The sequence below is a fragment of the Narcine bancroftii genome, chromosome 4 (genome assembly GCF_036971445.1).
Source record: "Narcine bancroftii isolate sNarBan1 chromosome 4, sNarBan1.hap1, whole genome shotgun sequence".
Lineage (NCBI taxonomy): Eukaryota > Metazoa > Chordata > Chondrichthyes > Torpediniformes > Narcinidae > Narcine > Narcine bancroftii.
This window is the reverse complement of record NC_091472.1, coordinates 126433362-126447411: the sequence shown is the minus strand read 5'-3', so window position 1 is coordinate 126447411 and position 14050 is coordinate 126433362. Positions and strand designations below refer to the sequence as shown.

General features: G+C 41.7%; 1 protein-coding gene across 3 annotated transcripts in view; it reads right to left on the bottom strand.

Moving 5' to 3' along the window:
• ptpn11a (protein tyrosine phosphatase non-receptor type 11a) overlaps window positions 1-14050 on the bottom strand; it is a 94591-nt gene that overhangs the window by 28196 nt on the left and 52345 nt on the right. For all 3 annotated transcript variants that reach the window (XM_069932767.1, XM_069932766.1, XM_069932765.1), the window contains 4 exons: window positions 8036-8149; window positions 4966-5062; window positions 2247-2326; window positions 365-523 (listed from right to left, as the gene is read on the bottom strand). In XM_069932767.1, the coding sequence (XP_069788868.1) occupies window positions 365-523; window positions 2247-2326; window positions 4966-5062; window positions 8036-8149 (450 nt within the window). The remainder of the gene's footprint in view (window positions 1-364; window positions 524-2246; window positions 2327-4965; window positions 5063-8035; window positions 8150-14050) is intronic.

Genomic DNA, 14050 nt, shown 5'->3' with positions numbered 1-14050 from the left:
TGCTCCTCCACAGGCACCATCTCCCAAGTTGCCAATGTTCCCCATACACTGAATGATAACTCAGGCGAGCTGAATTAATGTGATCAGTAGAGAAGTGCTTCAAGTAAATGCATAAAAATAATGCAGCTAATACAGTGATAGATCTGTGGCATTTGACACCAGTGTTTGCCGAATCAGGACTGGGAACACATCAGATGTTGATTATGATGTCTTTGCCTAATTCATTAATCTCACCCAAAAATACAAACAATTTTTTTTACTCCAGATTCTGGTGTCTGTAGTTTGTCTTTCCATTACCTCAACTATAAGAACCTCAGGTCAGCCGCACAATAAAATAAAAAGCCTCATGTTCACTAAGACTTACTTTTCCTCTTTCCACTTCTTTTGTTGTCATGACAATTACTCTCGAGTTCTCTTGAAAAACCATCCTCCAGAAATCATTTACTGTATTTTGCAAACATCCCTGCGTGGCAATGTAACTCTTCTTTGGTTTTGTTGTGGTTCGATTGCTCTCGATGTCATGCTGGGTCAAATAAATGCAGTGTATTAATGAATCATACCTGATTAATAATTGCTCGATTAAAGATTTTGAGTCACTTGCATTTAATGGATTCTCATGATCCACAAGGCAATTATGGAAGGTAAGAATCTTCATTTATTGTCACATACACCAAGATGTAGTTTGTTTTGTAAGCAGCCCAGCTAGACATCTCATACATAGTTCAAAACACCATAGAAAGAGCAGTTACAGAGATCAGATGGTACAGAGCAAAGGCAACACAATTGTGCTTTTGCAAGGTCTATTCAGGAGTCTGATAATGGCAAGGAAGAAAATTTAAATGAGCAGAGTTGGTAATCTTCTTTGTGTAGGAGTGGATAGGGAATGGTTTAAAAGGAGGAGGTCTGCAGGGTGCAGTTTGTAAAAAGTCACCACAATTCAAAGCCATTTTTTAAAAAACTTCAAAGATGATATATCTAATTATGGAGGTAGGGGAATAAGAATAATAAATAATATATGGAAAAGATTTATAGTCCTAAAAATGTCTCAAAAGTTCCTTCATAAATGGCTACATTTCTAAAATAACTCAGTGGTGTAATAATTCACAGCTTTTGTTCCTTGGGATATTGTGTTAAAGTACAAGAATTTTCAAGAAGCTGTTGTATAATTAAGTGTAAATTGTGTGCATCTTTTGTGATCCTGGGGCATGCCATCTTTAGCTCCTCTTCCATATTAATCATCCTGATAGATTAACTCTCTTTCTCCTTCCGTGGATGTGACTGACCAGACGTATTCCCAGCATTTTCTGCTTTAATTTCAGATTTCCAGCATTCATGTTTTAGTTTGGAATCCATTCATCCAAGCTTTGTATTTTCTCCACCACTCAATACTTCTCATAAAATATATGAAGTTTGAATTCCCGAGAATGTAGGAGATTGAGGGGTGATCTTACAGAAGAGGGAGAGATAAAGTGAATGCTTAGTCTTTTCCAAGGGTGGACAATTCTTGTACTAGAGACCATAGGTTTAAGGTGAGAGGGTGAATTTTAAGAAGGCCAATTTTTTAAAACTCTAGTCCATATCTGGAACAAGCTGCCACAGGAGCTGTAGATGCACGCACAATTTTGACATTCTAAAGACAGTAGGACAGATTTATGGATAATGAGGGCTTAGAAGGATATGGACCAAACACAGGCAAATGGGAACTAATGCAGTCAGCATGGACATGTTAGGTTGAAGGGCCTGTGCTGTACAGTTGTTCACAATGATTTTCTAAAAGGCCTGTCAAGAGACATTATATTCAATGTATTCTTTCTAACCATTCTTACTGCATTCCTTTTAGCCATCAAAAATCAGTCAAGTGCAATTTACCATTAACTGATATGATGGATGTTATTTTATATCGTAATGGTTACCCACAAATATTTGAGAACAAAGATACTGACAAAGCTTTTCATACTCTCTTTGTTCAGCAAATCAAGGGATATATGTCAGGACCCAAATATTTATTCACCCAGTTATACTTCCATAAAGACCAAATGCCTTTCTCTGGTGAATCATATTACATCTGGTCTTCCTCTGAACATTGACATTCTCACTTCTATCATTTGTAAATACCTATTTCGTATTGTCTTGATACATTATTCCCAGCAGCTAAGTGTCTTCCTGCAGAACTCGTTCGATTTAACTTTAAAAAAAAAATTCTGTATAAATTCTATGTTAAAATGGGCAAAACACTAAATAGTTACCGTAATGAAATTAGCATTGATGTAATCAGAACCAGGTTCAGTCACGTCCCCATCATGTAAGACTACCCGAGTGTGATCAACTTGAAAGAAGAAAGCATTGATATTAGGATCCAAACAACTGAACACAGGGAAAATGCAAACAGAAATCTCACTTATGAGAGAATTGAAGGAAATTTTATTCCTTTAAACTTTCTGAGAATGCAGATAATTTTCTCTTCATTCACATTGTACTGTGCCCTAGAATGGATGGACATTATCAGATTTAGGGTTATGGTCATGAACATGCGCCACGAAATTTGTTGTTTTGAGGCAACAGTACAGTGCAAAATTACTATAAATTACAATTCGATAAATACAAGATATTAAAAAATTACACAATTGCAGGCAGTCCCCGACTTACGACCTATGCAGGTAATGACCATCGTACATATGACCAAAAAAGCTGGATAATTTTTTTTAAATAAAGAAAAAATAGATGTAAATAGAAAAATTGCACGTCATGTCCCAGGGATCCTGGGGCTGTTTATTTTGATGGACCAACACAGTAGCGGCCACGGGTCAGAAAGGCACTGAGACTCCGCTGCAGAGTTCTGTGTTCTATTTCAGGACATGAAGGCAATGGCAAATCCAGTGTTTGAGGTGGGGAGGTGAGCACAGGTCAGGTGCCAGTGGTAGTGAACAATGGGTCTTTCCAGAGCTGGATGGGCTGGGCTGTGGACGAAGGGCCATGGCTCCAGTTTAAGAACGTGTCGGCCTGGAGTAACATACGTCCGACTTGCGTCCATTTCGAGATCCGACCAGTCTGTCAGAACGGAACTCAGACGTATGTTGGGGACCATCTGGAGAGAAAAAGTGAGGTGGTGTCCATAGTTTTATTGTCTGTCCAGAAATCTGATGACAGAGGGTATAAAGGTGTTATTGTAATGTTGGGTGTGTGTCTTCAGGCTCATGGTAGTAGTGAGAAAAGGGCAGGGCTTAGGTGGTGAGAGTCCATGATGATTGAAGCTGCTTTAATGATGCACCGCCTCTTGAAGATGTCCTTAAAGGAGTAAAGGCTAATGGTTGCGCTGGTCGATTTTACAACCCTCTGTAGCCTATTCCTGTCCTATGCATTGGCATCTCCATACCAGTCAGTGATTCAATCAGTTAGAATGTTCTCCACAGTACACTTTCAGAAATTTGAAAGAGTTTTCATGACATACCAAATCTCCTCAAATTCCAAACGAAACATGGATTAGAGGAGGGTACTTGGATCAGTGCGGACTAGAAGGGCCAAATTGGCCTGTTCCATGCTGTAATTGTTATATGGTTATAGTCACTGGTGTCCCTTCTTCATGAATGCATTGACATGATGGGCCCAAGATAGGGCTTTAGAGATGTTGACACCCAGGAATTTGAAGCTTCTTACCCTCTCCACTACTGATCCCTTGATGAGGACTGGTTTGTGTACTGGTTTCTCATTCCAGCTACAATTAATTCCTTAGTTTTGCTGATGTTGAATGCAAGTTTGTTATTGTGACTCCACTCAACTAGCTGATCTATCTCACTCCTGTATGCTTCCTCATTGCAATCTGTGATTCTGCCAACAACTTTGGAGTCATCGTCAAATTTGTAGATGGCATTTGAATTGTGCCTGGCCACACAGCAGTGAGCTAAGCACACATCCTCGAAGTGCACCTGTGTTGATTGTTAGCAAGGAGATGTTGTTACCGATCCACACTGACTATACTTTTCCCATGAGCAAGTCAAGGATCCAATTGCAGAGGCCCAGGTTTTGATTGGTGACCAGCACTGATGGGGTCGAAAGCTGAGCTATAAATGATAAAAAGCAAATCAATGTAGGTATTGCTGTTGTGCAGGTGATCCATGGATAAGTGGAGAGCCAGTGAATTTGCATCTGCTGTGGAACAATTGTGGCGATAGGCAAATTCCAATGGGTTCAGGTCTTTGCTTAGGAGTTAATTATGGTCATGCCCAACCTCTCAAAGCATTTCATCACAGTAGTTATGAGTGCTACTGGTTGATAGTCTTGAGCAACAGGATGATTGATGCTCTTTTAAAGCTGGTGGGGACCTCAGACAGAAGGAATGAGAGATTGAAAATGCCCGTGAACACTTCAGCTAGTTGGTTGGCACAGATTTTGAGTAATCTGGAGGTACGTCATCAGGGCCTGATGTCTTGTGAGGGTTCATCCTCTCGAAAGAGATTCTGACTTTGGCCTCTGAAACGGATATCACAGGGTTCCCAGCTTCAACAGGGATTCTCACTGGTACAGATGAATTCTCCTTTTCTTTTTTTTTTTAATTTTTTTATTTTTATGAATTCTCCTTTTCAAAGCAAGCATAAAAAGTGTTCAGCTTATCGGGGAGTGATGTTAGTTTTCACCTTGAAGGATGTCATTGCCTGCAAGCCCTTCCATAGCTCACGTGTTTCTGATTCGGTTTCTAATTTCATTTGGAATTGCCTCTCTGCTGTTAAGATAGCCTTCCATAGGTCATACCTCATCCTCCTATAGAGATCTGGATCACCAACTATGAAGATAACCAGCCAAAGCATACAAGAAAGAGTTTACAATTCAAAGGCAACTGTTTTTTGGACAGGCATCCAATAGATGCTGAAGATTCAATAGTTACAATGAAACTTGCACATGGAAGAATGGAGGGGTAGGGGAATGAGAGAAAGTATGAAATAGGTACCAGTAGGATACCTCTATACTTACAAGGCAGGATGTTCTTGTATCTGTTCTTATTTTTATTTTCCTGCCGCTGACCATCCTTTCGGCTGTAAAGAAGCTTGCACTCTTGCTGCTGTAGTGTCTGCAACAGAAAAACTATGTTCAAAAAGTAGCCAAAAACTTTAAGTGGAGTCACGTTCTCTTTGACTCACAGGGGGTGGAAACAAAAAGGCAGCCACTGGTACCATCCATTATACAGACATCCTGCTGAAACTAGATATTGTAATATCCAGCTGAGGTTAAAGAGAGATGTGGCTGTGATGTTCTGCAAAGTTAGACTGCACACAGATGCTCAGCTGGATGATGAGCGCAACAACTGGCATCAATGGAACCATACCAAGAAATGGAGAGAAAAAAATAACATAGTAGGGTTTTCAAACGAGATCAAGATTTTTGGCATTATTATTTATAATGGAAACGTTTGCAGCGGTCAAGCAGTTGGAAGGGAACCAGAGGATTTAGGCAATGAAATGTTCTGGCAGCAATGCAGATGGTTTGACTGTAAACAGCTGACTGCCATTTCCAAATTACTCAAGGGATCTATGAACACTGACAGAATCTACCGAACATGATGATCCGAGTCATAAAACATCTGTGCTTTCCGCAGTGCCATCTAAAATACAGTGGCAAACTGCTGTTAGAAAACAGCAAACGAGCTGCCTTTAGAACCTGGAAGCATTTTATATCCAAATCCAATAATTTCCTTATGAAAATGATGATCTGCTAGGGCACTTCTGTCGTTATTTCATTTCTCCTGCAATCGCAAGTCTTTTGCTTGCAATTTTTTACAAAATCTTTTAAAAAATTTGTGGGTATCATTGCCAAAAGCATTATTTATTGCTGATCTCCAAATGACCTGAAGCAAATAACGGAGAGATACATTCTATAATTGAGGAAGTCGACCTAATGAAAGTATAATTACAATGTTTTTGAGTGAGCCGCTCAAGGATTAAGAATCTACTGAAAATAAAGACGACCAATATACAGTTCCAAAGGTCTGTGACACTGATTGGGACTTTAAGACACTGTTGTGCATTTATTGTTTCAAGACTGCATTCCACAAATGAAGGAGAAAGACAGTACCTAACATAGAATTATCTGCCACTTAATCACTCAGGGTGTGGAAATAAAAGTGTTGCTTCCTGCCACTTGAAATGATTCTTGTTATGGACGGGATAGAGAGGATAATTAACAATTCTATTTTTCTTCTCCTTTCCAGCCTTCTTTGGAGGATTTATTTTTCCACCATTAAAATGAGAGTTAAAGCAAATGTTAATTGACTGACTGACCCTCACAGATGAAGGATGCCAAATTAACGAAAGACATTAAAATGGCCAAAAAAAATCTCAATTACAAACCAGGAGGCAACTTTAACAAGCAATTTGTTTCATGGTACTGACAAATTCAGTGACCTTCTTATCAGCGCATTTGATGAAGTCCTCAATTAAGGAACACCAGTTAAGCAATACATGAAAACACAGTAAATAATCAAAATGATAACAACAGATATTGGGTAAATATACAAAATGCTGGAGAAGTTCAACAGGTCAAACAGCGTCTTTTATGTAGCAAAGGCAAGGATTCATAACCAACATTTTGAGCTTGAGCTCTTCATCAAAGTGTGAGAAGATGCCGGCAAGAGTCCGAACAAAAGAGTAGGAGTGGGAAAGGGGTGTGCCAAGGTAGGAGAGGATAGGTGGAGAAAGGAGGGAGGGGACAGCAGCAATGAGGGGGAGGGGAGATGGTAGGGCTGTGTGGGTGAAAAGGGGGGAAGGGAAAGAAAAGGCAAGCAGGTTTAATGGAAAGCAGTAAAATCAATGTTCATGCTATGTGGCTGGAGGGCACCCAGACAGAAAATAAGTTGTTGTTCCTCCAACCTGCAGGTATTCAGGGTTGGACAGTGCATAAGGCCATGGACAGACATGTGAGCATGGTACTGTGATCCGGAATTGAGAAATGGTTGGGAGGTTGCTGTGGTTGCGAATGGAGTGGAGGTGCTGAGCGAAGTGATCTCCCAGTCTGTGACCGGTCTCTCTGATGTAGAGAATGCGACAAAGGGTGCTCTGTATGCAGTAAATAAGCACTCAGCACCTCTGCTCCATTTGCAACCACAGCCGAGAGATCGCTTCACTCAGCACCTCCGTTCCGTTCACAACCACAGTGACCTCCCAGTGGCTAACCACTTCAATTTTGAGTCACACTCCCGTGCTCACATGTCCGTCCATGGCATTTTGCACTATCAGACTGGAGGAACAACACTTTATTTTATGTCTGGGTGCCTTCCAGTCACATGGCATGAACATAGACTTTACTGCTTTCCATTAAACCTGTTTGCCTTTTCTTTCCCCTCCCCCTTTCCCTGTCTTTCCAGTTCTTTCACCCACACAGCCCTATCACCCCGGCCCCCCATTGCTACTGTCCCTTCCCTCTTTTCTCCACTATCATATTCTGCCTTTGCCTCCCACCCTCCCCCCCCCCCCCCCCCAACCATTCTTTTGTTCAGACGTTTGCTGGCATTTTCTCATACTTTGATGAAGGGCTCAAGCCCGAAACGTCAGTTCTGTATCTTTACCTTTGTTACATAAAGGACACTGTTTGACCTGCTGGGCTTCTCCAACATTTTGTGTTTTTACTTCAACCACAGTGTCCACAGAATTTTGTGATTTACAGCAGGACGGGTAGCTTCCATGGATAAAAATGGACAGACAACAAACCCAATCCAAAATGCTGATGGTCCATTTCTCTCCACTGCCCATCTCGCTAAGCCCCTCCAGCTCCTCATTGTGTGCTCAGGACTCCAACGTCTGCAGTTCATGTTTCGCCAATCAAAATAATCTAATTTACACATTTCCAAATGTCCGCCTAAAGTCTGCCAGAATTTATGTAATGAATAAATGGGTCCAGATTTTAATTCTCCCTGAAATCTTTGATGTTGTAATTCCATCATTGAAATCCTATTCCCAAAAATGAATGGAGGGATAATGAATCCAATAAATGCATCATTTATTCTCAGTGCAATTTATTGCTTCTCTCAGTAACAGACACAAATACGTACCTCAAACTCTTCCCAGAATCCTTGCTTCACCTTGTCCATCATCTCAGCTGGCTTACTCAACTCCCTCACTCGACTTTCAATCTCAGCTGCATTAATTCGTGTTGTATTGAGTGGCTGTGGAGATGGGAAAAGGCAAATGCAGATAAATTCTCTTTCTGCAAACAAGCCATTGCTGCATTCTCCAGCACTGTGACACGCACACTTCTTTCATTTTCTTCAGCTGCACAAAACAGAGACCATTTCGATATCGAGCTGCCAGATGAACTCGGGTTAGGCAGCATCCATGGACAGAAATGGTCAGTCAATGTTTTAAGGTCTGTACCCTTCAACAAAACTAAAGTAAAATGGGGGTGATATTACATATATGAAGGGGGAGAAAGGTGTGGATGGGCCAAGAGGCGATAGTGTTGAACAGAAGATAGCAGAGGCAGGAAAAAAGGGCAGTGGGGAAAAAAGTGAAGTAAGGAATAAAATTAAGAATGGCAGTTGGTAAAGAAGGGATGGAAACAGATGATGGTGGAGTGACCCAAAATTAGAAAAATTGATATTCATGCCTTTAGGTTTAAGGATGTCCATGCGGAATATAATGTGTAGTTCCTCTCAAGGGATGCGGCCAAGGATAGATGTGTCACTACGTGAGTGGAAGGGGTATTGTAATGGTTGGTTACAGGAAGTTCAAGCTTTGACACACTGATTCAGCACAGGTTTACGATAAGGAAGGCCTTCCATTCTTTCCCCGACCACAGTTTGGCAAGTTGGATAACCTGGCAGTACTCCTACTGTTTAAATAAGGGGTGTCACAGTTAGTGCAACACTGTTACAGCATTAGCAACCCGGGTTCATATCTGACGCTGTAAGGAGTTTGCATATTATTCCCATATCTTCACGAATTTCCTCGGTGTTCTCCAGTTTACTCCAACCCTTCAAAAATGTACAGGGGTTGTAGTTTAATTGGTTGTAACTATTACCATGCTGCATGTTAAATTCTAAAAAAAAAAATCCAAATGCAGAGCCTAAAAAGATGCTTCAGAAATCAGGAGAGCCAGAAGGTGGTCAGGGGAGTCTGATAAATGGTTACAGGACTGCCTGAATCAGAGTTCAAGAACTAAGCTGAGGATCTGAATGATTACACTTTTTCAAAATATCTGTGGACGAGTGTGTCCCCACCAAATCGTTCAGAGTTTTCCCCAACCAGAAGCCCTGGAAGAACAATGAAATATGGAAGTTGCTGAGAGCCTGATTGAGGCATTTGAGTCTAGATTTCCAAAACACTATACCAAGAGCAGGTACAACCTAGAAAGTCATCTAGGAAAATTGGAGATTCGGGATGAGAATGGAAACAACAAAAGATACCCAACAGCTGTGGAAAGGCCTAAATGACTTAACCTGCTACAAAACCAAATCTGGTGCAGTTGAAGACAGCAAAGCTTCACTCCCAGATGAACTCAATGCCATCAATGTCTGATTTGACCACCAGAACAAGGAAGAACCACTGAACAACACCATGTCCCCTGATGATTCTCTATGGTCAGTAACCAAAGAGGATGTGCAGACTGCCTTTAAGAGTGTGAATCCAAGGAAAGCATCCAGGCTGAATGGAGTACACGAGAGAGTACTGAAAACCTATGGTGACCAACTGCCAATGTATTAATGGATAACTTCAACATCTCAATTCATCTGGGTGTGGTACCCACCTGTTTCAAACAGGCCTCAATCGTATCAGTGCCCAAGAAGAGTGTGATAACCTGCCTAAATAATCATGACCAGTGGGCCTCACATCAACAGTGATGAAGTGTTTTGAGAGGCTGATGCACATGGATCCATCCCACTTTGCCTTCCCCAGAAACAGGTCTATGGAAGATGCCATCTCACCGGCTTTACTCAAAACCCTGGAACACCTGGACAGCAAAGATGCATACATCGGGATGCTTTTTATCAACTACAATTTAGCATTCACACAATCACTCCCTCAAAGCTGATTAGCAAACTCCAAGACCTGGGCCATGACCAGCCTCTCAAAGCATTTCATCCCAGTAGAAGTTAGTGCTACTGGGTGGTAGTCATTGAGGAAGCTCACACTACTCCTCTTGGGCACCAGGATGATCGATATCCTTTTGAAGCATAAGTGGGAACCACTGACTGCAGCAATAAGAGGTTGAAAATGTCCGTGAACCTTCCAGCTAGATGGTTGGCACAGATTTCCAGTACCCTGCCAGATATGCCGTCAGGGACTGACGCCTTGCAAGGGTTCACCCTCTTGAATGATGTTCTGATGTCACCCTCAGAGACAGATTTCACAGGTTTCTCAAGCCTTTACAGGGATTCTATTAGGCACTGTTTGGTTCTTCTTCTCAAAGAGAGCATAGAAGATGTTCAGCTCATTGGGTAATGAAGCATTACAGCCATCAATTATGTTTGCCCTCTCTTTGTAGGCTGCAGAGGCCTATACTCGCTGCCATAGTTGCCGTCTATCTGTCTCTAGCTTCCTCTGGAACTGTCACTTTGCTTCAGAGATTACCTTCTGCAGGTTGTACTGGACTTCTTGTAAAGATCCCGATCCCCTGCTTTAAACACCCTTGTTCTCACCCTTAGCAGGTTACTGATTCATCCAGGGCTTCTGGTTGGGGAACACCCTGTATGTGTGCATGGACACACACTCATCCATTCAGGTCTTGAAGTCAGTGACACCTGTTGCATGTTCATTCAAGTCTATGGATGAGTTCTTGAATATGTTCCAATCCACTGATTCAAAGCAGTCCTGCAGACACTCCTCCGCCTCCCTTGACAATACTTTCACCATCTTCACTAATGTTGCTGTGGTCCTCAGTCTCTGCTTGTACGCTGGGAGTAGAGGTCCTGCAAGGTAATCAGACTTGCTAAAGTGCGGTTGTGGTATGGCTTGGTATGCGTTCTTCATGATGGTGTAGCAGTTCTCTAGTGCGTTGGTTCCCTGGTCTCGCATGTGACGTGTTGTGGAGTCTTCTTCAGGTTGGACTGATTGAAGTCTCCCACAATGATCGGGAAGGCATCAGGATGGGCTGTCTTATGGCCGTTAATCACAGTGCTCAGTTCCTCCAGTGCCAGCCTGATGTTAGCCTGGGGCAGAATGTATACTGCGACAAGGATGAAGGTGGTGAACTCCCTCGGCAGGTAGAATGGGCGACAGATGTTCAGGGTTGGGCGAGCAGGGCTGGGACATGACAAACACGTCTGTGTGCCACGATGAATTGATGATGGCACAAACGTCACCTCCCTTGGTTTTTCCAGACGCTGGTGTTCAGTCAGAACAATGGAGGGTGCAGCCCACTTTTATCCATGTTTCTGTAAAGCACCTCATGCAGCTCTCCCTGATGACTTTTCATGTTGAGGCCAGGCTTGGAGTTCATCAAATTTGTTCTCCAAAGATTGAACGTTGGCCAGGAGGATGGTAGGGAGCCAAAGCCTCAGATCCCAGCATCACAGCTTGACCTGTAGCACCTCTCTGTGTCCAGGTCTTCTTTACCTGGCCCGTGAGTCCACTGGTGGTAGTTCTGCAGTGTTTAAATGGTCTGTGCACTATCACTTTAAATCATTCACGATGTTTTAATGTGCTGATCATCTGCTGTTTGCGACACCCATGAAGCTTAAATGGCCCGATCACTGGCTTTTTAAAACTCCCACAGTGTTGTTGTACTTGCCTGAGCACCAGCTGTTTAAAGGTCCTGCGAACCGATGGAGGATCCCAACCCAAACGTTGGCTGACCATTTATACCCATGGAGTTCCTCCATTTTTTGCTCATTATTCCAGCATCTCCAATTTTTTATGTTTCACAATTTCAATTTTGCACTGATAGTACTTAATGGTCAAATACTTTGTGGAGAAAATAGAAGTAAAAAAGGCACCTCTTTCCAATCTTTATAAGAATGCTGGGGTCACACACTTGCATGTTTCTGGATATTTGGAGCAAACTTCATAAACTAATTACATTGTAAACTCTTAAACATAGAACACTACAGGCCCTTCAGCTCTCGATGTTGTGTCAACCTATACAGTATTCCTCCCAAAAAACTCAACCCTTCCTACCCCATAGCCCTCTGTTTGGTCTTCTTCCCACTTCTCCCTGCAGAAGAGCAATAATGACTCCATTTGAAGCTGTTTGCATCTCAACCCATGTTTTGACGCAAGAAAGTTTAAAAAAAAATTGTAATGTGCTGCAGAACCCTGTGTGGGAGCAGACCTGCAGGAGTACAGCAGTAATCCCTTGTGTTTTAGGCAACGTGACATCGATAAACACTGCAATGGCCCTGCAAACCTTGTATAATTTAAATCATAATAAGGACACAGCTTGTCTTATTAGGAATCAATCTGTGGAAAGCCCCTGAAGCAGTACCTCCATTATATTAAATCTAAGCTTTAATTGGAAATCATTGGAGCTTTCAACACATCTATTCATTCCGATAATAAACAAAATGAGAAGAAAGCAGTAACAAAAGGCTCTATTTTCTGATGGATAGTACATGTCTTGAATATGTTACTACAATTAATACCAACTGGGAGTTCAGTTGTTGAAGCACCCTCTCTACCACCCCTACCCTGATTTATTTCCCTCATTTGCTGACACTCAACATATTTTTTTAAGAAAATGTAGCTCTTTGCGATCAAAATCCTCCTATTGACATTCATTTACATGCAAGAGTGCACCAGCTGTGTTTGTTATTTTGACTTTTATCCCTTTGTTCCAGTGAGAAGTAAAAGATAAAGCCTTCATTCGTCCTTTTGGGTGAGAAATTAAACCAAAACTCCATCTGCTCTCTCTCTCATGGATATATAAAAAAAATCCATGGCATTACTTTGAAGAGCAGTTTCTGTATCTCGGTTGGTACATATTCTAAATCAGTGGTTTTCAAACTGCCCCCTAAACTCACATTGCACCTGAAGAAACCCCTATGCCATTGATGCTCTGTGAGATTGTTTAAGGTGGCATGTAAGTGGGAAGGGAACTGCTCTGGACCCAATTGTTACTGAACTATTTTGTTTGAGAAAAATTGTCATTGGCCCATTTCCATTGGAGTTATGAAACCGTGCACATAACAAGTCAATTAGGTACGATTAAACAATGGTTTTTAAACTTCTTTCCACTCACATACCACCTTAAGCAATCCCTTAATAATCACAGAGCACTTATGTCATAGGGATTGTTTATGGTATGTGAGTGGGAAGGAAAAGTTTGAAAAGCACTGGTCTAAATCAATATCACTAAAACAGTTTACCTGGTTATTATAATAGTGTAAAGAATGAGCTGCTGAAGGAACACAGCAGGTCACAAAGTATCCACGGATAGAAAAGGCCAGTCAACATTTTATGCAAGGACCGTTGAATGTTAAGTCCAAAGCAAAAAGGGGTGATATTTCGTATATGAAGGGGACAAGAAGCTGGGGAGGGACCAAAAGGTGATGGAGAATTGTATGGAAGGTGGAAGTGGAGAGACAGGGAGACTCCATGAAGGAGGGCTTGTGAGGAGAAAGCTAGAGAGAAAAGAACAGGAGTAGCTAAAGAATATGGAAAAAGTGGGACCATGTGGAGATGGAGATTACCTAAAATTAGAAAATGTAATGCCATTAAGGTTTAAGAATGTCCAGCAGGATCCTCATCTAAGACAGCCTTAAACCTAACAGCACAAATTCCTCTTGGACAGCCTTAAAGCCAATAGCATAAACACCAACTTATTAGGCAACCCCTGCATCGATATGGTTTCACTGTTTCCATCTCTTCTTTATCCACTCCTGATCTTACTTCTCTCCTAAACTTTCCCCAATGATTTCTCCACCTCTCCCACTTTTCGCTCAATACCCCATAACTTTTTGGCTCCTTTCCCCCATCTATATAGGAAATAATACCCCCTTTTACTTTAAATTTAGACATACAGCATGGTCAAATACCCAAATTAACCTACGACCCCCATACATTTTGAGGAAACCAGAGCAACTGGAGGAAACCTAAGCAGACATGGAAAGAAGGTAGAAGCTCTTCACAGA